This window comes from Balaenoptera musculus, chromosome 16, assembly GCF_009873245.2.
Source record: "Balaenoptera musculus isolate JJ_BM4_2016_0621 chromosome 16, mBalMus1.pri.v3, whole genome shotgun sequence".
Lineage (NCBI taxonomy): Eukaryota > Metazoa > Chordata > Mammalia > Artiodactyla > Balaenopteridae > Balaenoptera > Balaenoptera musculus.
The window spans coordinates 1305667-1330896 of NC_045800.1; the positions used below are offsets into that span (position 1 = coordinate 1305667).

The following is a 25230-nucleotide window of genomic DNA, read 5'->3' on the forward strand; positions in this document are numbered from 1 at the left end:
TTCAATCACCTGAGGTCCTTAAAGAAATGGCCAACCACAGGAAAGCCCTCCAGCTGAAAAGCCCACCTGCTCACAGACCTGCCTCTCTGCTCCACAGTGGCTCCACTTAAACAAGAACCAAGAGCTCAGGGTCGAAAAGACCTGTGAGAGAAAACGTCACAACAAAGGAGGCACGCGGAGGGAAGAGGGACAGCGAACCAACAAAAGATCAACGAAACTGACAACTACCCTGGGCAGGGAGCTAATCCCTAAGGAGAGTGATGACGTCAGAACGTGGGCCTCGCGCCTGTTGAGGTGCCAGGCGCTCCTCGAGGAAGCACTTGCCTGGACTAACCCAGGGGACCTCACCACCGCCTATGGGGCAGGCGCTGGGCACGGTATCTGCATCCCACAGTGCAGGGTGCCAGCACATCCAGCGGGGTCCTTGGAAGACAGCAGCATGCCACGAGAAAGGAAAAACACGGAAGTGCTCCTGGAAATTCCAAGGGTAATAATAATAATTTAGAAACTCAAGACCTCTTCCAAAAGGTAGAACAAAAAGACAAAGAAGTGGACAATAGGGAAGAAAAGATAATGAGAGGATAGGTTTAGGTGGCCCATCACCCAGTTACCAAGTTCCAGAAAGATGAGAGAAAAAAGGACGGGAAATATCATCAAAGGAGTAAGACAAGCGTTCCCTTAAACAGCAGCAAGTACATTCCCAGGCTGACAGGGCACAAGGCGGGCCCAGCACGATGAATGAACAGGCCTGGCCCAAGGCCCGTCTCTCTGAAATGTAAAACACCAAGGACAAAAGGGAGATTCCAAAATTCTCCAGAGAAAACAGGTCACACAAGAGAGGAATCAGATGGCATCCCACAGGAGGCAGGAGAATGGTGAATGGAAGACCATCTACCCTCAAATTCTAAGAAAAAACTTTCAACCTAAAATTCTAAACCTAGCCAAATTTTCAAACAAGTTTGAGGGAGGAGTAGAGATGTTTTCAAACATGCAAAGAGCAAAAACAACGAAATCCCTTTATCAGGAAACCACTGGAAGATGCAATGTGGCAAAATGAGAATAAACCAAGAGGAAGGAAGATGGGGATCTGACATCTCAACAATGGCGAAGAGGGTCCCAAGACTGGAGCCACGCGGTCGACAGGCCTGGAGAGAACAGTCCAGCCTGAAGGAGACTGCGGCCAGGAGAGGTCACCTGGGGAAAGGAAAGAAGGGCTCGGGATTATCTGCTGGGTTTGGGTAAAGTCACTGCTAGGTATCTGACAGATTTGCTGAAGTGACTGTTTTTTAAAACAGCACTAAAGACAAAGAACTAAGCATATGAAAAAATTAGGCAATCATTAGCTCTAGACAAAATGAAAACTTGTATGAAAACGAAAATGTACACTTTAGTTCCGTGATGAACAATACTTACAAAGTCAGCATAATACCGATGTAACCAAGACTCGCAAGAGAATTCTCTTAAAGCCTCTCTTTAGGGGAGGAGGTGAGTATGTGTGGGTGGAAGGTGATGTTAGCAAAAAAGCTAAATCATCAGTTACGATGAACAGGAAGTCAGTACTTACTGTTCAGACTCACAGATCAAAAGCTAGCAGTGTCTGACATTCCTCAGAGGCTGCTAAGGATGCTGGGAGGGGGCAGTTGGTAAGGAAAGAGGCACTGGATGTCAGATACCATTACTGTGCCACAAGGAAGCAGGGACAAGAAATGGGGAGGGGGAGGACTCGAAGGGGAAATGCAGTCACTGGGGTTTTTAAAGGACAGAGGATATAAAGTCATGTCCGTGTGCCATGGGCATAATGTGGCAGCGGGGGCAGACGCGGACGGTGCAGGAGTGAGAACAGGGTTACAGGACGAGCAGGCAGGGACGGAGACACAGAGCGTGAGCCGGGGGTGGGGTGGGGGGGTGGTGGTGGTGAAGGGTGGGGGCGGGGCTGCTAAGAGTCAAAGCGGGAGGTACAGGCGATCTGGGAGAACATATGAAGGAGATCTTCCCAGAAAGTCAGGAGCGACCGCACTAGGGAAACGCAGGTCTGTCTCACAGCATCAATGCCCATGTGAGATTTGAGGGCAGTAGTTTTCTAAATCCAGCAAACATCCAGAATGACTACTATAAGCCGGTGCTGCACAGGCACTGGGGACACAACGAACAAGGCCAAGTCCCTGCCCTGCTGGGATGGACACTTCTGTGAATGAATCATAACCAGCACAGCTCCCGCAGCCGCGTGTTTCCACCCTGCCCGGTGCCTCGGGTGCAGGCTGAGAGTAGGCAGATGCTCGGTTCAACTAGGTTTGGGGTTTTACCAGGAGTATGAACCCAGGGGCTGAGAGAGGCCAGAAGGTTAAGAGCGAGCCAGAAGTAACACAGCATTAGACCCTGGAACCCAGCCGAGGGGAGGGAGCAGAGCAGGGAGAAGGGTGAGGGACAGGGACAGACAGTACTGAGGAAGGTGCAATGGGGGCAGGAGCCCAGCTGAGCTGGAAGCATGGGAGGGAGGCAGAAACCCCAGGGGAGAAGCACCTTAAACTAAGATTTCAGAAGTAGTACAGCTGGTGACGACCAGGACGCACAGGGTTATGGACCAGCTCAGATGGGGCAGCACCGAGGAGATCTAGAACCACGCCACTGGATCCCGGAGCCTAGAACCACGGACAGATCACTTACACAGATACAAAGCCACAGAAATGAGGGAAGACAGGCAGCTGTGGTGGCAGATTCTGTGGGGGGAGTATACAAGTGTTTGTTATATTATTCCTGTACTTTTCCAAGTTTTTAAGCTTTTCAAAACAAAAACATACAGATGTGAGTACTTCATTTCCTCTACTTTCATCAGTCTCACTGCCACTGTCTTATGTCCAAAGTGACCATAATCTCTGGCTGAATTATTGTGACAGCCTCCTAAGCGCCCCCTCCCCCCACCTTGCCCCTTTGAGTCCAATCTCCACAAGGCACATGGAGGGATGTGTTTAAAGGAATAAGTCACATTACCACCCTGCTTAAAACCCTATCAATACTCAACTTTCCCAATCAAAATGAACCCACAACAACAATTAGACGGGAGATGCAGTTTCCAGCAGTTTGTTTCATTTTCTCCCTCCCCTTCTCCTCTAGTTCAAGATGTGCAGGGCTATTTAAACACCACCTCCCAGCCTGTGATCACACTGTGTTCCTGATAAGGAACACAGCTCTGCTGACCTACACAGCCATCAGCAGGATTAATGTCTGCATGTCCCTCATGAGACCACTACCCCCCTTCCTCACTACTAGGAACTGCATGAGGATCAGTCCCAGAAAGTGGTCACAATTAAAATCAGTCATCTACTCCCCACTAAGGTATCATCAAAACTAATCCTAGGCCAGTAAAATAGGAAATGGTGTTTAACCTCTTCAGCCGTCAGGGAAAGAAGGCAAGTAAAAACCACACTGAGACACCACTACATGCCCAGGGAAATGGCTGAAATTAAAGACTGTTCCAAGTGTTCGCAAGGATAGGGAACAACAGGAACTCTCACACACCACCTGCGGGAGTGAAAACTGGCAATATCCACAAAAGCTAAACGCCCACACATCCTAGGACCCAGAAATCTCACTCTAGATGCACAGCCACCAGAAACACACACGTGTACCATTAAAGCACTTACAAGAATGTTCACAGTAGCATGTTTGCAAGAGAAACGACTCAAATGTCCATCAACAGTAGAAAGGATGCATAAATTGTGGAATGTTCACATGGTGGAGTACCACACAGCAGTGGAAGTGAACAAACAAGCACTGCACATAACGGTACGGATTAGTTTCATGAAGAAAATACTAAGGAGTACTTACACCACGATCCTATTTATACTAAGTTCAGAAACAGGGGAATGGAATCCATAACGTCAGCAGCTGGGGTGGAATAGGGCTGCGGGTAAGGGTTGGGTGCTTTCTGGATCTGGGTCATTTCCCAGGATGTTTGCATTTGTGAACGCCGCTGTGCTGCACACTTGGGCATCTCCCGTACCCTGTTTACTTCTATCCATCTTCTCCGCATTTGGCCCTGTGCTTCCCCAGCCCGACTCGAGGGTCCACCCTCCCCGAGCCTCTCTCTGACTACAGCCTCAGCCTCTCCTTGGAACGCTCCCTCCATCTTTTTGCTCTGAGACATGCCGATCCCTGAGTTCCCCCAAAGCCCTCTCTGGTGGCGGCTGTTTGCTCCCCAACGCCCGCGCACAGATTTCCGTCTGATGCTCCCAGACCACTGATCCCCCCCACTTCACAACACCCCCTTCACACCTGTTCCTCTCAAACTTCCAGCACCTCAGCCACCCACACCTCACTTTGTTAATAATTCTGTGTATTTCTCTGAAGAACAGAAGTGCCCAGAAGAGATCGTCCACACACACCCACGAACAAACATGGCACCTGCGGGGACTGATCCCCCCTTCCCTGTGGCAACGGGAGCAGCCGCTGCTTCTAGCTGGGACCAACCAAAGCGGGAGGCCCTGTGCCACCTGGCCTCCTTGAGGGCTGTGCTCCCCCGTCAATCACCCCTCCTCTCCCCTCTAACAGGCTGCTCCCATTTTCAAACAGGGGCGCTGCAATCGCTCATCTTAAGGAAGAAAGCGGCCCCACCCCTCTTCTGGCCTCTGGCGCACCTCGGTCCTCCTAAAGCCGAGCTGGCTGGCTCACTGCACTCACTGCCTTCCACTCTCTCCTGACCCCCCTAAGGACTGTCTGCTCCCACCACTTGGCAAGTGCACCTATTTCAACCCACCCAGCTCCTCTGCCACCATCACCAAACCAGTCAACTTTCCCCGTGCATGAACGTGTAAGACGTGAACTGAGGGTGTGGCCATTTATCTCACGCTCCCTTGCACCTGTCAGAGTGGCATGCAGCCACATATTATATGACTTCATCTAAAGGAAATGTGCAGAACAGGCAAATCCACAGAAACAAAGTAGGTTAGTGGTTGCCAGGAGGTGGGGGAGGAAAGATTGAGAAGGGACTGCTAGTGAGTTTCTTTTGGGAGTGATGAAAATGTTCTAAAATTAGCTAGTGGTGATGGCTGCACAACTCTGTGAACACACTAAAAACACTGAACTGTACACTTTAAAAGGATGAGTTTCATGCTATGTGAATTATATCTCAATAAAGCTGTTTTTTGAAAGTACACCATAAAATGACTGGATCAAGTCATTAAAAGGGTCTTCGCGACTTGTAATCTTTCTCGGTTATATTCTAAAAGTAGACTACATTATTTCAAGTTTTTCTAAACAAAACCCTGCTATGAATTTTTCAACAAAACACTATTTTTAATCCTCCTTCCATTTAAACCTAAAGATCCCTTGCTTTTGGTTTTGTTCTGTTTTTTTGGTTACTTCTTGCAAAGCACGTGCATAAGGAGATAAAGGCAGCAGAAGGATATGGTGCATCTTTTACTGTTGTTTATCAGGAAAATTAGTGTTTACATCATTCCCTAACTAGGTGTCTTGCCTAATGAATTTCAGTAGACTTCAAAACTTAGGAAACCACATTTAACCTGTTATTAAAATTAAAGCCCACTGGAAAATTAATCACTCTTTTCAAGGAAAATCCAATTCATACAGAATATTCCATTCTATTTCCCCCACTACATGCTAAAAATTAGAAAGTTTTAACCCAAAAGGCTATCTGACTGTCCATATTAACCTTTGTCCCACACTTGAATTACAGCTAGGAGATTGTATGCTTAATTTCATGCTTAGTAATTCTTTCGGTAAATTAGAACTGTGTGGTCCACAGCAGAAGCCTGACCCAAACCAAGCCAAAGCACCCTGTAACTATGAAGGACAAGGCACGTCTCTGTAACACAGTCATCAACATACTTACTAGACTCTTTTGAAAATTAAAAAGCAGCATCTTGCCCTAAAATGATTCCAGCCCACCTCTGCACACTGCATCTGGAGCAATTTTTATTTTTAAACACAAATGCGATTGTGCTATTTTCCCACTAAGACACACCACGTGAATCCCCACGGCCCTTCGGAGAAAGATCAAAATCCTCGTTCCTTCTCCCCTTTGCTTTCTATGGTCTGATCACCCAGGCCTCTTTCAGTTTCCTGAACTGGTCATAATTCTCCCTGTTTCAAGCCCTCCTCCACGTTCTACTCTGCCTGGACCACTCCTCCCATCCCTCAACCCAGTCCATGCCCATCCATCCTCCACTTTAGAGCTCAAAGGGCCGCTGCCCAGGGAACCCCTCTGACTCCTTCTGGAGCCCTCATCACAATGGCAATTCACTGGTTAATTGCTTCCCTCCTAGGACCATGTCTGTTGAAGAGCAGTGCTTGGCTCAGGGTACCTTCCACACCATGGACGGATGCACAAGAAGCAAAAGAATGAGGAGGTCAAAGTTCATTTATTGCCTCGGGTCACTTACTACTCTCAGCAAGGTTTCTTCTTTCGGCCCCTCCCCCCTGCTGCATACCCAGACATGTAACACCACACAGCCCCTCACTGGAATTTCAGACTCAGTCAAGCCAGCAAGAAGACAGTGACTAGCACTCCTGTCATCTGCAGTAAAAAGGTCACTACCTTGAGGAGCTGGTACCAAAAGAAGACTAACCTCTGTCTACACGTGAACCTAGTCCATCACATTAGAAAAACACGGCTGCTAATGTTTCTCCTTCAACGCCAACTTCTGTTAGCATCTGTTAGGAACCCACACAGCCCTGAGATTCTTCCTTAGAACTAAGTACAAAGTTAAGTATATTTAAACACACATGAAAGAACTCACAGATATCTAAGTTAGAGAAACCCTAAAATAGGCAAGATTATCAAGTAAGTGAGAACTTTCCCAGGTGAATGATAAAACAAGTCAGAGTTTACCAAACTTTAAGCAATTACCCACCCCCACTTTGTGATTTTTTACTATAGAAAAAACTTGTAACAAGCTATTTTCGACCAGTCATTTCACTCAATGCATATAAATAATCCAATTTCCAAACACCTTTTCAGGAATACATTTATTGTTTAAGGGTAAAAATTTAAAAAGTGCATTCAATGACCAAAAACAACATAAGAAATGAGGTTAGAAACGTACCATTTCTATTTCAAAAAATCCGTATCTAATTCTGCCATAAAATGGAATGAAATTCTGATACATTCAAGAGAATGAGAAGACAAGCTACAGACAGGGAGAAAACATTTGCAAAAGACACTTCTGATAAAGAACTGGTATCCAAATATACAAAAGAACTCTTAAAACTCAACAATAAGAAAACAACCCAATTACAAAATGGGCAAAAGACCTTAACAGACACCTCACCAAATAAGATATACAGATGGCAAACAAGCGTATGAAAAGATGCTCCACAGCATATGTCATCAGAAGATGTAAAGTAACACACAATACCGCTACACACCTATTAGAATGGTCAAAATCCAAAAACACTGACAACACCAAGTGCTAGAGAGGACGAGGGGCAGCAGGAACTCTCTCACATCGCTGGTGGGAACGCAAAACAGTGCAGCCACTGCAGGAGAGAGTTTGATGGCTTCTAACAAAAATAAACATCCTCTTACCATACGATCCATCCAGCAATTTTGTTCCTCGGTATTTACCCAAAGGAGCTGAAAATGTACATCCACGCAAAAACCTGCACACAAATGTTTGTAGCAGCTTTATTCATAACTGCCAAAACCTGGAAGCAACCAAGATGTCCTTCCGTAGGTGAACGGGTTAATAAACTGTGGTCCGTCCAGACACTGGAATATTATTCAGCGTACAAAGAAACGAGCCACCAAGCCATGAAAGACAGGGAAGAACTGTAAATGCTTATTACAAAGTGAAAGAAGCCAATCTGAAAAGGCTGCCTACTGTATGATTCCAACTCTATGATATTCTGGGAAAGGCAGAGCTATGGAGACAGTAAAAAAAACAATCAGTGGTTGCTGGCGGGGGGGAAGGGAGGGGTGAACAGGCTGAGCAAAGAGGAGTTTGAGGGCAGGGAAGCGACTCTGTGTGAGACTATACAGATGGAGACGTGTCATTACACATTTGTGCAAACCCACAGAACGCACAACATCAAGAGTGAGCCCTGAGGTCAGCTATGGACTACGGGTGATGATGATGTGCCAGTCTTGGCTCTTCGCAACACGTGTAACAGGCTGTGACGGCAGGGGGTGCTGACTGTCGGGGAGGTTGAAGGGGGAGGGTGGTATATGGGCGATTGTTGTACCTTCCTCTTAATTTCGCTGTGAACCTAAAATAGCTCCAGAACAATAAAATCTTTAAAAAATTCTGATACATGCTACAACTTGGGTAGATCTTGACAACATTATTTGTAGTGAAATAAAGCAGATACAGACGGACAAATATTGTATAATTCCAGTTTTATATGCAGTTCCTGGAATACGAACATACAGAGAGACAGAAAGCAGAATAGAGATTACCAGGGGCTGCAGGGAGGAGAGAAGAGGGAGTTGTTATGTAACAGGTGTGGAGTTTTCGTTGGAGATGATGAAGAAGTTTTGGGTATAGGCAGTGGTGGTCACACAATATTGTGCATGTAATTAATGCCACTGAGTTGTACACGTAGGAATAATTAAAATGATCAATATTAAGCTATGTATAGTTTATCACAATTAAAAAAAATTCCCAAACCTTTAAAAAAAAAAAGCCAAATCCACTGAGTGTTATTTTTTTCTCTGTAGGTCAAATGAAACAACGAGATGCAACCTCAGGAGCCAAGTCTGAAAGGTGAGGGCACCTGTTCTCCCTAAACCCAGCCTGCCCTCTGCCGGCCACCACCAGGCCTGCACAGCCAGCAACCCCAAAGGTAAATTTTTTTTTTTTGGTCGTGCCACACACAGCTTGTGGGATTTTAGTTTCCCGACCAGGGATTGAACCTGGGCTCTTCCCTGGGCCCTCAGCAGTGAGAGTGCAGAGACTTAACCACTAGACCACTAGGGAATTCCCCCAAAGGTAAACTTTCAATGGATTTCTAAAACAACAACAATTCATACAATTATATTATTTTACTTCGGAACACATTTTACCCTGAACAGTACTTTAAAAAGCACACAGAAAGTCCTAAGTGGATAATTTCATAATTCCAATCAATTTCTCCTTCTCCTACTGAATTCTACTGTGCTTTAATGGACATTACGTAAACTGAGAATGGTTAAAATAAAGATTTTTTGCATTCTCTCATCTTCAGATTGATATCACTACTACATACCTGAACATAACCAGGGCTTGATGGCAGAAAAAAATTAATGATCACTGTGGCTAATACTACTTCAAGAACTATCTCTGATATTTCAGATGACTTCAACAACTGACAGATACATGCTTTTTGTTATCATAACCAAAGTCAAAATCTAAGAAATGTTGACCTCTAACATTCAATTAGATCCTTAAGGTCTAACAAAAGCAAGACAACTGGAGAAAAAGCAGCAGCAGTACATCTATTTCGATAAAAATTCAGAAGCAGGGAATTTATAGGCCAACTTCATGGTAGAAGTTGCCACTGGTGAAGGAAGGAGAGAAAAGTACAGGAAATGGAATTGGGGAGTTAAAAAAAGAGAGAGAGAACTTCAACTGTAACTTTTACATCTTAAATCTGAAACAAATATGACCAAATGTTGAGAACGTGGGTGTTTACAATTAGCATATAATATTATATATATTTTAATAAATAAATATACCTTACATTTATATGTAACTGTATAATTAATAATTATATAATAATTATTGATATTATGTTAAGAATATGTATATTACTACTTATTTTAAAGAAAAACTATAAAGTTTATCAACATGTGAGGTGGCAGGGACCTCCCTGGTGGCACAGTGGTTAAGACTCTGTGCTCCCAATGCAGGGGGCCAGGGTTCGATCCCTGGTCAGGGAACTATATCCCACATGCATGCTGCAACTAAGAGTTCACATGCCACAACTAAGGAGCCAGCCTGCCACAACTAAGGAGCTGGCAAGCTGCAACTAAGAAGCCCATGAGCCGCAACTAAGACCCAGAGGACCAAAAAAAGAAAAAAGAAAAAAAAAGCTATAGAGGAAAAAACAGATATTGTTAAGAAAAAAAAAAAAAAAAAAAAGTGAGGTGGCAAATGGTTGTCTCAAGATTTAAAGTATTTCTCCTAGGGACTTCCCTGGCAGTCCAGTGGTTAAGACTCCGCGCTTCCACCACAGGGGGCGTGGGTTCTATCCCCAGTAGGGGAACTAAGATCCCACATGCCACACAGTGCGGCCAAAACGTAAATAATAAAATAAAAAATAAATAAATAAAATATTTCTCCTATATGTAAGGTGTATCCAAAAAAAAAAATGAAATTATGACATTTCTTTAGAACATGCAGATACACAGGTCACTGCAAGTGGCCGAAACCAAGCCACAAGCAGCCCCCATGAGATGGACAGTTAGGTCCATTTACAAACGCACCGATGTACCAGGCATGAAGGCCCCCCTTTCAACAATCATCATCAGCTGGGCTGTCACTTTGCTTTGTTTTACATCTAGTTACAAATACTAGAGCTTCAGTAATATATATTCTTATGGATATCTATTTTGTCATCACAGATACCTGGAGCAGAGCAATTAAAACTCGGAAAAATGGGGTTGATACAAACCACATAAAACAGATAAGCAATAGGATTTACTGTATGGCACAGGGAACTATAATCAGTGTCTTGTATCTTATAGTATAGTAATAACCTATAATAGAAAATAATCTGGAAAAAATATACATATAACTGATTCACTTTGCTGTACCTGAAAGTAACACAATACTGTAAATCAACTATACTCCAAAAAACCCCTAAGAAACAAAAGATTTTACAAAAAATGTTTAGGGTGTTTTCAAGTGGCAGCCTAAACAGCAGGTGTTCATAAATAGCAGGAAGGGAAACATTCCTCCGTTGTTATAAAGCTAGTCTTTTCCTTTTCTTAACTGGTCTTTTTCTTTTTATCATCACAAAAACAGTGCTGCCTTGGTGTGGAACATTAAATAATACAGAAGCGTGTAGAATAAAGGCCAAAGTCCCTCTGATGCAAATCTGACCCCTCACTAACCCTGGTCCCCACTGATGTTAGCCATCCTGCATCTTGCAGACATTTACAACCCCACTCAGTTTTACATGCGATCACTGTTCTGTGAATTGCTTTTTTTCACCTAACACGTCACAAACTTCTCTCCAGCAGGCACAGACCCCTTTAATCCACAATATGGGTGCACCACAATGCATTTAATCACTTCACTACTTTTGGGCATTTTTTTCCTGATATTTTATTGCTGCAATGCACAACTCTGTAAATACATCTTCATGAAATGCTGGCACAGGACTTCCCTGGTGGCGCAGTGGTTAAGAATCTGCCTGCCAATGCAGGTGGCATGGGTTCGAGCCCTGGTCCGGGAAGATCCCACATGCCACGGAGCAACTAAGCCCGTGCGCCACGACTACTGAGCCTGCGCTCTAGAGCCCACGAGCCACAACTACCGAGCCTGCGTGCCACAACTACTGAAGCTGGCGCGCCTACAGTCCGTGTTCCGCAACGAAGAGCAGCCCCTGCTCGCCACAACTAGAGAAAGCCCGTGCGCAGCGACAAAGACCCAATGCAGCGAAAAAAATAAATAAATCAAAAAAAAAAAAAAAAAAAAGCTGGCATATTCCTCTAAGTGGAATGAATCATAGGCTCCCAACCCTTGCTTAAGGTTTGATAGATACATGTGAAATTGCCCTCCAGAAAAAAAGACTGTAGAGATACTCTTTCCAGAAATGTAAAGCAAAAATAAAACCTCACCACTGCTTTAATTAAAACATCTTTGCGGGCTTCCCTGGTGGCGCAGTGGTTAAGAATCCGCCTGCCAATGCAGGGGACATGGGTTCGAGCCCTGTTCCGGGAAGATCCCACATGCCGCAAGCAACTAAGCCCATGCGCCACAACTACTGAGCCCGCGAGCCACAACTACTGAAGCCTGCGTGCCTGGAGCCCGTGCTCTGCAACAGGAGAAGCCACCGCAATGAGAAGCCCACGCACCGCAATGAAGAGCAGCCCATGTGCAGCAACGAAGACCCAACGCAGCCAAAGATAAATAAAAATAAAATAAATTCAAAAAGAAGTCTTTGCTCATTAATGCCCTTTCTTTGATGATTTATATGAACTCTCTTACCCCTTTTTAAAAATGAATGACACGTTTACAGATACGGTTAAAAATGAGGACTCATCGTTTGTTCCTTTTTTACACCCAAATTTTCCACATCATTATCAGGGAACTTAATACCTTTGGGGCAGGTATCATGACTAAGAATTCACAATTTATTAAAATACTTCCTATGTGCCAGCACTGTGCTACGTATAGCCCAAGATATAGAATTCATACACCCGCGTTTTAGTTGTGACTTTATCTCTGGAGATCTAGATAAAATAGGCTAAAGTCTGTTCCCCAGTCTGTGTAAGTCTAACAGCCTTACTAAGCTCTCTGTGCATTTTCCGAGCTCTTCTGTTTTCACGGTTGCTCTCTGAGCTCCGGCTCTCGATACTGAGTTCAACCTATGAATCACTCCTGTTGTCCCGCACTGCTCCTCTTCCACACCACTACTGACCGAACAAAGATCTCAGCTTTTTCTTAATTCCCGACAGTGGCAACGGCAACAAAAAAAACGCCTATAGAAGACAGACATACAGTGGACATAACTGAAAAATTAAAACTCAAGGTTAATAAAAAATATTCAGAGATTAGTACTTATAATGTATTAAAAAGCTTTTAAAATTGGTTTCTAAAAACCTCAGTAGAAAAATGGACAAGAGATACAACCTGACAATTCACGGAAGAAATAGAAATAGTTGATAAAAAAAATATCAATTGCCTAACTGTAAGGAAATGCAAATTACAACATTAAAATTGACATTAAAATAGCTAAAATTAAAAAGTTTGATATTCCCAGCATGAGTGGATGAAGGAAAAGTTTGGGGAAGGTGTAAGTCAGCACCGTCTTTTGGAGGACAATTTGGCAGCCTAAAAAGGTAAATGTTGGAGGCCTTTGAGTGTGGCTGTTTCTAGGACTCTAGCCACAGGAACGCCTGCCCCAGGCAGATGGATGGACAAGTCTCTTTACTGCAGCATCTTTAGTAATAGCAAAACTTGGAACCCACCAACAGAGGACTTGTTAAATAAATGAGTAATCCGTACAACTATATACTCTGTAGCCATCAAAAAGGATGAAATCGAGCTATGCAAGAAGGCAGCACGGTTAAAAATACCGACGTATGGGCTCTGGACCCAGAACACCTGGGCTGAAATCCTGACCTCAGCACCCACAAGCTCTGTGTCCTTGGGCAAGTGCCTACCTCTTCTGAGATTCAATGTGCTCATTTGTAAACACAAGTAACAGGAGCACTGACATCCCCAGGGGCTACATTCAGGGTCAAACAGGCTCAAGTGCATGCCCAGATCAGCAGAAAGCCCGGGTCACCGTGCGATCTCAAATTACACACTGCTGATGCAAACAAGCAAGCAAACAACATTTATAATAGGAGTCACACTTTGCACGGGATTTAAAAACTGCTGCTTACACGCAAACTAAATTTTTAAACAGAAGTACATAGATAAATGAATAGGAAATGGTCTAAAAAACATACACACACTGCTAAGTGTCATTACCTCTGGGGAGGAACGAAGAAGAACTTCTGCTTTTACTCTTTTTACATCTGCATCATTTGAGTTACTTTAAATAATGAATGCTCTCCTTTTGTATTCTGAGACAAAAACAGCAAAATCCAGTAAAGATGAGAGGGGACAGTTAATCTTAAAATCTGCCCTGTTCTGTTATTCCTATTGCTAGTAGCTAGCTTTAAAGCAGTAGTTCTCAAAGTGTGGTCTGTGGACCCCTGCGGGTACCCAAGAACCTCTTCGAGGACCACAAGGTCAAAACTATTTTCACGATAATACGAACATCGCGTTGCCATCTTCACTGTGTTGTCATCTGCATGAAAGAGCAAAAGCAAAGTGGCTGAAACTGCTGGTGTCCAGCACACGTCACTCAGCAGCATGGAACCGCACCAGCAGTCCTGCTGTTCACACCACGCGCGGGCAGGAAGAAAAGAAAGGAAAAAAGCCAGTTTTACTGAGGAATATCCTTGATGAACCATCAAACGAATTATTTTTACTCAAACCCAACCCATTAGTATGAGTCTTTTCTTTTTTTTTAAGTTTATTTATTTTTGGCTGCGTTGGGTCTTCGTTGCGGTGTGTGGGCTTCTCACTGCGGTGGCTTCTCTTGCTGCGGAGCACGGGTTCTAGGCGCGCAGGCTTCAGTAGTTGTAGCACGCGGGCTCAGTAGTTGTAGCTTGCGGGCTCCAGAGCGCAGGCTCAGTAGCTGTGGCGCACTGGCTTAATTGCTCCGCGGCATGTGGGGATCCTCCTGGACCAGGGCTCGTACCCGTGTCCCCTGCATTGGCAGGCGGATTCTTAACCACTGCGCCACCAGGGAAGCCCCCAGTATGAGTCTTTACAATATGCTTTGTGGTAAGATGGGCGCTAGGCACACAGCAGGTTTGCCGTACCCCAGAGTACAGCGACTGTCTCAAGGAAAAGCACGTGCACGGTTGTTAGTGCTGCAGGTTGAACCAGCCACTTTCATGGAATGCCACTGTTATCTGAAAGAACAACTGACCAACTATGGTTGTTTAGATTTTGACATCTGGCAGAAATTTTCTTAAAAATAAACAAAGTGAGCCACTCACTACACAGAAAACAACTGACGGTATTTGTTGCCAATGATAAAATCCAAGCTTTCAAGAGAAATCAGAATTTTGGAAAACTTGTTTCTACTACTATTAATTTGACAGCTTCCCACTTTAAGACTTTTCTAACGAGATCAGTGGTGATTTTCTTGATCTTGTACAATGAAATGTATCAACATTTAGAAAATCCGAATAACTCAGTGTACCAATATGTATTTCCAAATGACCAAGGTGTGACGCTACCAAATTACCCACATGAGCAAGGGACACAGTCAAAGTACAAGACAGAACTATGGACTTTAATGTTAACGGGGGTAAACAATTCATTGATACGGCCTCAGGTTCCTAAGTGTTACTAGAAGAAACCACCACGTGTGCAGTTCTGTTGTAGTATTAAAGTGGAATATCTACAATTACATGAAAAGGCTATTAAATCACCCCTCCCTGTTCTAACTACATGTAAGTATGAGGCCAAATTTTCTTCATATATTTCGATAAAACAATTGTAACTGATTGAATGTAGAAGCAGATCTGGGAATCCACCTGTCTCCTATTAAGCCCTACACTTAAAACACTTGCAAAGTATAAAACAATGGCACTCTTCTTAATCTTTTTTGGTTTTGGTAAAGTTGTTTTTCATTAAAAATGTTATGATAACATGTAATAGATTTATTATTAAAGTGAAATAATAAATAGTTTCAGTTGTCCTAATTTCCAATACAGTAAATATTGATAGACATAACCCTCATGAACAAAAAGCTCTCTGGTCCTCAAAAATTATTAAGAGTATAAAACCAAGAGGTTTTGGAACCAAAAGGCTTTGAGAACCACTGGCTTAGCACAGGGCAGGCAACCATGTGAAACCAAAATCTGGCCCTTGCTGATTTGTACACAGTGGTACTGGCCCACTGTCACACCCTTATGTCCCTGGGGTCTCTGGCTGCTTTCCTGCTGCAAAGGCACAGCTGAGTTGAGTAGATGAGACAAGACTGGCCTGCAAAGTCCGAAATATTTACTATTGGGCCCTTTAAAAAGAATCCGAAAACCTCTGATTTAGTGTAAGCTCACATTGCCAGCCTTTGTTGTTGTAGTAGCTGAGCAGCTGGCATTTCTGTCTCCACTCGTACCCCGTCACCACCCATTTTCCAAAGGCCAGAGTGACTTTCCGTAAAGTTGATGTCACTCCTCTACTGAGAATCGTAAATGTTTATGATCACATTTACTTCGCAACACAATTCAAGGTGCTCAGCACGGTATTCAAGGCTTTTACTCATCACTCTGGTCCCTGCCAGCCGGCCCTGCATCTCGGGCCTTCCCCTTCTTTGCCAGACAAACACATCAAGTACTCTGGTTTCCCAGAACGCACCATGCTCTCTGCAATCTCCACTCCAAGCCCCCTCAATCTGGAACATTCTTCTCCCTTTCCTTCCTCTCTCTTCCTACACCCTGATTTCCTTCCCTTCACTCCCCACCCAAGTCTTGTGTACTGGGCACTCTATCACATTCCCTCCACATACCCTGCTCTCACGATGGTGCCAGGACCCAACTGCTTGCCAGTCGCTGTCTTCACACAGGGTTTCGTGAGGCAGAAACTGGGTTTCTCCACTGCAACATTCAGCATGAGCAGACCTTCAGGACGCTGTTGCGAACTTTTTAGATGAACTAAGCTGAAAGCTAGCCCCCGTAACACCCTTCATTTTCTTAAGGTGGCTCCCTGGAGCAACACAGAGTAAGTTACTCTCCTATGCAAGAGGGTCTCTTAAGACATCAACATTTTGCTATCATCAAAGAGAACACAAACAACAACTGTTGTCAAGGATGTGGAGAAAAGGGAACCCTCCTCCACTGTTGGTGGGAATGTAAACTGGTGCAGCCACTGTGGAAAACAGTGTGGCAGTTTCTCAAAAAACTAAAAATGGAGTTATCACATGGTCCAGCAATTCCACTCCTGGGTATATATTCGGAAAAAAACCAAAAACACTCATTTGAAAAGATATATGCACCCCAATGTCCACGGCAGCACCATTTACAATAGCCAAGATATGGAAGCAACCTAAGTGTCCATCGACAGATGAATGGATAGAGAAGATGTGGCACATCTACACAAAGAATACTACCCAGCCATAAAGAAGAATGAAATAATGCCATTTGCAACAACATGGAGGGACCTGGAGGGCATTATGCTAAGTGAAGTCAAAGACAAACCCTGTATGATATCACTTATATGTTCAACCTAAAAAACACAACTAGTGAATATGACAAAAAAGAAGCAGACTAACAGATATAGAGAACAAACTTGTGGTTATGGGGTGGGGGGTATATAGGGGTGGGGAAATGGGAGGTACAAACTATTGGGTATAAGATAGGCTCAAGGACGTACTGTACAACATGGGGAATAGAGCCAATATTTTGTAATAACTGTAAATGGAAAGTAACCTTTAAAAATTTTATGAAAAATTAAAAAAAAAAAAGACACCAGCATTTTAACAGTTATCAGTTACTGTGAGCCAGTTTGCCAAAGCTTTTCCTGCATTACCTGGAATCTTTCTAACAACCTGTAATGGTCACAGGAAATAGCACCCTGTTTTACAGCTGAGGAACAGAAGGTAAGTAACTGTCATGTTAACACAAAGCTAGTAAGAGGGCTGAAGTGGAATTTGTACCAAAATCTTTCAGTATCTTGATTAACATCAAGTTGAAGAGCGAGCCTAACCCATATGATAAAACTAGGGAACAAGCAGGCTCTCAGCCAATGCTAACACCACGACACGCTAAGTGACAGGAAAGGATGTTGAGTGGCTGAGCAGTGTTCCATAAAGAAAGTGGAATCTGAGATGGATGTAGATGGATGACTAGGTGTGGAAGGAGGAGAGGAAACTAGGGAACAAGCAGGGTCTCAGCCAATGCTAACACCGCGACACGCTAAGTGACAGGAAAGGATGTTGAGTGGCTGAGCAGTGTTCCATAAAGAAAGTGGAATCTGAGATGGATGTAGATGGATGACTAGGTGTGGAAGGAGGAGAGAAAACTAAAAGAATATAGAAATTCCCCACCTTTTTTTTTTTTTTTGGCCGCCCCGCATGGCTTGCGGGATTTTAGTTCCCCGACCAGGGATCGAACCCGGGCCCCGGGCAGTGAAAGCCCGGCATCCTAACCACTGGACTACCAGAGAATTCCTGAGAAATCCCCCATTTTTTGAAAGCTCGCTGTATGTCACTTCGCTTTTACCAAAGACCTACAGCTTGCTAACTGAAATCTGAAGATTTCACTTTTGGAAAAAAAAAAAAAAGGGCAAAAAAAGCCTTCAGCATTTGTTTTGCAGGAAATGATTATACAGGTAGTGCACCCTGCACAGTGAGAGGGGTGCCACCAAGCTCCTTCTCCAGGAGCTACACTGAGCATCTCAGCATCAAGCTGTCAGAGCTTTGAACTGTGTCTGAGTGTCTGGGCTTTACCTTAACTCCTTCTGTGTCTCGCTTAGGAAGACATGTCATAAGGTAATTGACACCTGTGGCTAAGGTAATTATTGCTTCTCCCTTTACACCATTTCGGCTTACGAAAGGTTTTGTAGGAATGCTCTGCTTCCAGATAGGATAGCAGGGGAAAGCTGTATTCTACGTTGGGAAAGAAATATGAGCCAAGATCAAGGCATGGGAAGATCACTGAATAATGATGGAAAAACCAAGAGGTCAGGCCCTATGGAAGGGATCTGGGGTGAGTGGAGAGATTGAGGGAGGTCAGGAAAAACTAAGAGACTGCTACTTTCACATTTAAATATAGCTACAATTAAACCCAAACACCTTAAAATACATGAGAATTAGTGAACAGCTGTACCTAACACTTCAACAACACCTTACAGGTTCAAAAGCACAGCACTGTTTTATCTCAACAAAAATCTTATGATGTGATTTCTAGATAAGCAAGTTGAGGTTCAGAAAGGGCCTTCAGGCTTGATAAACAGCAGACATGAACTGAACCCAGAACTTCCCATCAAAACAACAGATTTTTAAAATCAAGGAATAAAAAAATCAAGGAGTATGATTTGATACTACCATAAACCTGCACCCGATTATCTAACTAAGATCAGTCCAGCTTCTTGAATGCACAGCCTGATTTCAGAGACACTACAATGTAGCTGTGCTCAGTAAGTACACTGAATGCATTAATCTTAAAAAAACCATACACATCTGATTTCTTTAAGGCAGAATCTCCACAGGAAAAAACTATCACAGTACTCTAGAAATAATGACTATGACTGAAAAGTTTTGCATTCACAAATATGGTATTTCATTGATTCTAAGAAGCACATTTTCCCTCATTTTCACATCTTTGACATCACATGTATCTTACATTCAATGAAACACAATAACTTCCTGCTACTGACGCCCAAGTGCTCTTAATTTGTTACCCTTCACCAATTTAAATGTTTCTTTCTTTCATAACATCTATGCAAACCCTTTCAGAAAGGCTGGCCATACCAGATTACCGAGAAACCTACATTATTTACACAACTTCCCAGACTCTAGCTTGAATTAAGCAGATGAACCTTTAGTTTTGTTAAGCACTATGTCTTTAGATAAAGATTAATGTCTAATTCAAAGCAACAGATTAGATGGTGGATGAAGAAACTGGTTAAAATAAAATCATCAAATAGAAAGTCTAGACACTTAAACCTACACACTCTGAGATGAAAAGAACCAGCTGCTCTCAAGCTATGCAAAAAACTATGTCAATGCAGGCAGTAGTTCATGACAAGCCCTTCCCTCCTCTAACCCGTTCCCCCTGTTCCTCCAGAAAATCAGAAGAGCAATGAATGTACAAAAGCAGCAGGCCCAGAGCTTCCCTGCGAGCGGGCAGCTGAGGTCCTGGGAGAGTAACTTGGCAGGCAAGGCCACCGGATCACTCACTGGACACCCAGGTGTTCCCGCTGCTTACTGTCTCTGTACTATCTGCTCTTCAAATACTTTGAGAATGGCCGTTCTGAAACCCTTGTTACTAATCTTGTATCATTTTGATAGGCACTCCCCTTCAAGACAGCTCATTTTCACTTGCTTTCAGAGGTCGTCTCCTGTAATCCTCGGTAGTGAGACCTCTCCTGAGCTTCGGAAGGACAGAGCAATCCCACGGCTGGGGAGCCACACCCCACACTGGGGGGCTTCAACACTACTGGCCACAAACGGTCACTGACGCAGCACAGCATGCATGGGCCCTGGAGCCAGCGGGCCCAGCTTCCAACGCTGGCTTGGCCACTCTGCTGACCAAGTCACCTGTCCTCTGGGCCTTGGCTTCCACATCTAAAACTGGGAAGAACAAGAGTTCCTCCTTTCCAGGGTTGTGTGAAGACTGAATTAATGGGCACAAGTAACTTGAAGCAATCTCGGGAACATAATAAGACTTAACCATCTTTACCTCCAGGCTGGGTCTTCTACAAGGCTGTGGGGTGAGGGAGGGGCACCTAGCCCTCCAGCTCTAAGTAGAGCTCACACTGCTGCAGACAGACAAGCGAAGGTCTGTAATATCGTGTGTCACCTGCAAAAGATGTTCATGCAGTGAAAGTTGCCCAAGGAAAGGGAGTAGGGGCTGGGTGATGGTGACTAAACATCACGCGTGAAAAATCTGTATAAATATTTAACAACTTCCAAAGAGTAGTCATTGTTTAGAGCATAAGTATTTGGAGGTACAGGCTAACAAGTACTTTCTCACTTCCTTCTGGAAGCCTCCCCCTGGTTTTACTATTTTGGCTCTTTGTTCATCTAGGCATAAAAGCCCACCTATTCCACCTTCAGGGGCGATGCCTATCACCCTGGCCAGCTTGTCATAGGGGAAGGAGAGGGGGCAAGTCACCAGGGACTGTCACGCACACATCTTGTCACCAGCAGGGCAATTACTAGTTTCCTCTTGAGCCCACCTCTATCCCTATTTGCAGGGAGATGGGAAATCCCTGGTAGCACGATGGGCTGACCTGACCCACAGGCAAAACCCTGTTGTTTCTAAAAAAAAAAAAAATATATATATATATACTCTAATAAAGATACATTTTATAAAAAAAGAAAAGCCATCATCAAATTTTACACATTACAATACTTTCTTCAGGTGTCCCCCCAAACTCTATTAGCTTAAAAACAAGGAAATCAAAAGCCTCTCTCCACTATACCCACTCCTCCCTCAGCCTTCAAAAGTCAGGGGAAACCACACTTGCCCCTGTACCCCTCACATCCATACTCAGGCAAGGAGAGGCCCACCTCAGTCACTTTCTGATCACTCACAGCAGCGGAAAGCAGAAAGACGGTACAAAATTTAGGGTTACCAGCGAACTCTGCAAAGTGGAGCTTGGAATAGAACAAAACCTTCAAGAACGAAACGCCTCACGAGCCACAAATCTGAACAAATACACTTACTATACCTCTAGCCCTACAGTCCAAGTATCGATGTCCAGTAACCTCCCTTCAAGTACATCTCCCGTTAATTATCTCTTATCAACACTCCTTCACCAAGGTTGAGTCTGGGCACAACAAGCTTCACCGCCAGCTTCTTTATTCTCGTTGCTTAACCGTCGCTAGCTGTTAACAATTACTTTTTCCTTCTTTCTCATGGACTTTTATGGAAATAGTACAATTCAAACAGGTAGTATCACGACTGCTTGACGAAATAATGAATGTTATAAATGTGTTAACCCTGATAGACGATTAAGTATGGAGTGAGACAGAGAGCTGTGAATACACACGATCAAAAAAACACGTGGGTAATTACCACAAAGCGATCTTACAAAATACATAACTCAAAGTACCAAACTTTTAGATATAGTCAAAATTTTACTTAAAGTAGGGATATAAAACTGCAAAAAGTTCCAGTTTAATTCAGAGAACAAAATATTTCTGTCAAGGTTTTTTAAAAGTAAAGAATACCATTTTCGAAGTGTAACATCACACTTAAAATACACCATTTTAGTTAGACTTACATTTTAATTCATTCGGCTTATCAACTAAACCTTCTTATAAAAAGGGAAAGAAACCAGAAGTTAAGACAGGCATTAAGCCCTCCCACCTTCCTACCCGTGGTTTTGCTTTATCCCCGATAGAAATTTTGAGTAAGCTAAACGGTCACCCACTTGGCACTGCAAAGTGAAAAAAAACGTACCTTATGTGAATGTAAAGAAAAATCTCAATCTCAAATCAGATACATCTTCACAAATTTCTGAAGCACCGTTTTACCTGCTTACTGATCTGGGCACTGTTTGTCTCCAGATGTCAGAGGATCTCCAGATGTCACTCTGCCAGGGGGAGGTGCAGAGCGAAGGAGGACGGAGCCAAAGGTCACGGGAGCGGGCGCGGTGGGGGAAAGGCGCAGCACACCTGGCCAGAGGCTGCTGGTTACTTGGGGCAGAGAAGGTGTAGCTCACGCAAACGCAAATACTTTTCAAGAGAGGGTTAAAGGCTCACCATGTTGAGTAAGACGGCTGAACAACAGCAAAAGAGTCAGTGCCTGACTTTACCCTCCCGAGTCGCTGCACCGCGCGCACGGGCACGAGTCTAGGCGTTCTTCCTTCAGGACGACACGCGGCGCCGTGGGAAGCGCCCCCGACCCCCCGCAACGCCGCTCCCCTGCGACCACCGTTACGGAAAAGACCAGCCAACCTCAACACCGCAAAGTTAACAAGTGCAATCTGCAGCAGGAACCTTAAAACACGCCGCCGGGGAAGGAGAAAGAGCTGATAAGAAAACTGAAAAACTCCGGAACCTCAGAAAGCAATCTAAAGCACCAAGGGGTCCGAGCCTGTTTTTAAAGAAGAAACTGAGGCCGGACAGGATGCCCCCATCGCACAGGTGACTGGACAGAGGCCCCCGACCTGACCCAGGCCGGGGCGAGTCCCCACCCGACTCCTGCCAGCCTGCAGTTACCCCAAGCTTAGGTTTCTCCAGTCCCCGGCTTCTGCAGTTACTTCCGGAGCTCCAGCAAACGCAGGAGGCAGCCACTTGCAGCGGAAAGAACCCAGAATCCACTCGGGAGACCCGACATCTGCGCGCTCCGCGACCCTGGGCCCCTGACATAACCCCCGGGGCCGCCTCCCCTAGGGACCGGTCCGGCGTCGCCTCCCCGGCGGACCGGACCTCCGAGCGCGCGCCCGCCCCACGCCCGCCCCGCGCCCTGGCCAGGAGCGGCCCAGCCGGGCCCCGGGGGCGCCCAGGTGCGCGGCCTTACCTTCCGCCACGTCCTCGTCCACGGCCCCCTTGACCTGCGAGAAACACCACTGCAAGTCGTTGCCGCCCGCAGGGCAGCCGCCGCCTCCGGCTCCTGCGGACACACCGGGCGCGTCAGGCTCGCGCCCCTCGCCCCTCGCCCGCCCCCGACCCCGCCCCGCGCGGGCCCTCACCTGCCATGGCCGGTCGGCCGGCGCGCAGCCGGGGGCGGCCGGGCGCCGAGGCGGCGGCGGACGTAGGAGGCGGCCCCCGCGCAGCTGCCGCCCAAGCACCTCGGCCCGGCCGCCGCCGCCGCCGCCGCCGCCGCCGGCGGATTTTTTTTCCCTTTTCAAAATGGCGCCCAATGTCCGTAGTCCCGCTCGATGACGTCATCCCCCGCCGCCTCCGACGGCCGTGGGCGGGGGCGGGGCCGCCGGGAGTCTCCTCTGAGCGGGGCGGAGCGGGGCGGAGCGGGGCGGGGCGGGGCGGGGCGGGACGCACGGCCGCGGGGGGCCTCCCGGTGCGCCGACTGCGCCTGCGCGACCTGCGCTGCGCCCCGCCCCCTGGGAACGGGGCTTCAGGGCCGCAGGGAACGCTCCGGCCGGCAGGCGGCTGTGAGTCCGGAGCTTGGTGCTCCTCTGAATATCAGCCGCAGGGTTGCTGCCGGCCGTTCGCCCCTCTGGGGAGTTTTGGAGGCCGCGAGACTGCCCCGGACCCTAGCCCGAGCCGGGCCCGTCCTTAGAGTCTTTGGCCAATGGGAGCGCGATCCTTCGGCGGAGCAGCCAATGGAGAGCGCGCTCAGTGGCCGGTGGGCGGAGCTTCGGGGCCGGGCCGCACCTGGAGCGCCCCGCACCTGAGAGCATCATGCCGGCCCACCGCCCCTGGCCGCACTGCAAATCACTCTCCTCGGACACAGCTGGAGCCCCGGTAATCGGCGTCCACCTTTGACGGCAGCCCTAAACAGAGCTCACGTTGTCTACCAGGGCTCCTTGAGCCCCCATCAGTGTACAATCTTAGGGAAATGGTGTTGCAGTACAGCGTGCCCATCGTCCCTTCATTCCTGGGTGTGTTTTCTGTGGCCTACGGAGGGATTATTCATTTGTGGGGTTTATGTGTCCGAAATCATAACTTCTTTCAGTGATATTGTGAAGTTGGTAGTTACCATGTGGCACCTCTGGAAGATGATCATTCCAAATCAGGAACATTTGTCCGCTTAACAAATATTATTTTTTGATCAGCTTGTGCTATGTGCCACACTGTTCACGGCCCAGGAGATGCAGGGGTAAACAGAGCAAATGCCTACCCTCAGGGAGCTTACATCTCAGTTTAGGGATCCAGAAAATAGCAGGAGTGGGCTCCCCTGGTGGTGCAGTGGTTAAGAATCCGCCTGCCAATGCAGGGGACATGGGTTCGAGCCCTGGTCCGGGAAGATCCCACATGCCACGGAGTTGTGTGCCACAACTACTGAGCATGCACTCTGGAGTCTGAGAGCCACAACTACTGAGCCCGCATGCCACAACTACTGAAGCCTGCGTGCCTAGACCCCGTGCTCCGCAGCAAGAGAAGCCACGACAACGAGAAGCCCATGCACCACAACGAAGAGTAGCCCCCGCTCACCACAACTAGAGAAAGCCCGCGCAGCAACAAAGACCCAACACAGCCAAAAATAAATAAATAAAAGAAATAAATAAATTTATATATAAGAGAAAAGAAAATAGCAGGAGTAAGCAAAGTACGTAGTAAGTCAGATGAAGTTGGATAGAAAAATAAAGCAAGGAAGGAGGGCAAGGGAGTGCATCTAGGGAGTGTTGCAGTTTTAAACAGGGTGACTGGAGAAGACCTCGAGGAGGTGAGGGAGCCGCGTGGACATCGGGAGGAGGCTGTGCCGGGAAGCAGGATGGAGTCCAGGTGAGATAGGAAGCTATGGGACCATGAGCAGGGAGGGGTCACAGCTGACTTGGCCTTGAACGGGGCCACTGTGGCTGCTCTGCTGAGAATGAACTGTACGGAGCCAAGGTTGTCCAGGCAGAGGGATGACGGTCGAGTGGTCATGGATGTGGTGGTCCTGGGGAGAGGGCTTGAGAACTGGTCAGGCTTCAGAGATAGGCGTTTTGAAGGCGCAGCGCCCCGGGGCTGACCGTGAAGTGGATGCGGTGTGAGAGAGAAGGGACTTGGGGATGACTGCATCCGTGGTCTGAGCACCCGGTACAAGGGAGTTTCCTGGCGCCGAGATGGGAACGGCTGCAGGAAGAATGGCTGGGCCGGTGCAGGGGTGCAGGCCGATTGAGAGATTGGTTGTGAACTTGCGCAGCGGTTGCAAAGGTAGCTGCA

At 46.1% G+C, this 25230-nt stretch overlaps 1 protein-coding gene across 2 annotated transcripts in view; it reads right to left on the bottom strand.

Moving 5' to 3' along the window:
* PPP2R2D (protein phosphatase 2 regulatory subunit Bdelta) overlaps positions 1 to 23307 on the bottom strand; it is a 54138-nt gene extending 30831 nt beyond the window's left edge. For both annotated transcript variants that reach the window (XM_036829582.1, XM_036829581.1), the window contains exons 1-2: positions 23094 to 23307; positions 22922 to 23014 (exon numbers count right to left, since the gene is read on the bottom strand). In XM_036829582.1, coding sequence (XP_036685477.1) covers positions 22922 to 23014; positions 23094 to 23292 — 292 coding nt within the window. In that variant the 5' untranslated portion in view covers positions 23293 to 23307. The remainder of the gene's footprint in view (positions 1 to 22921; positions 23015 to 23093) is intronic.
* Positions 23308 to 25230: the final 1923 nt, after the last annotated feature.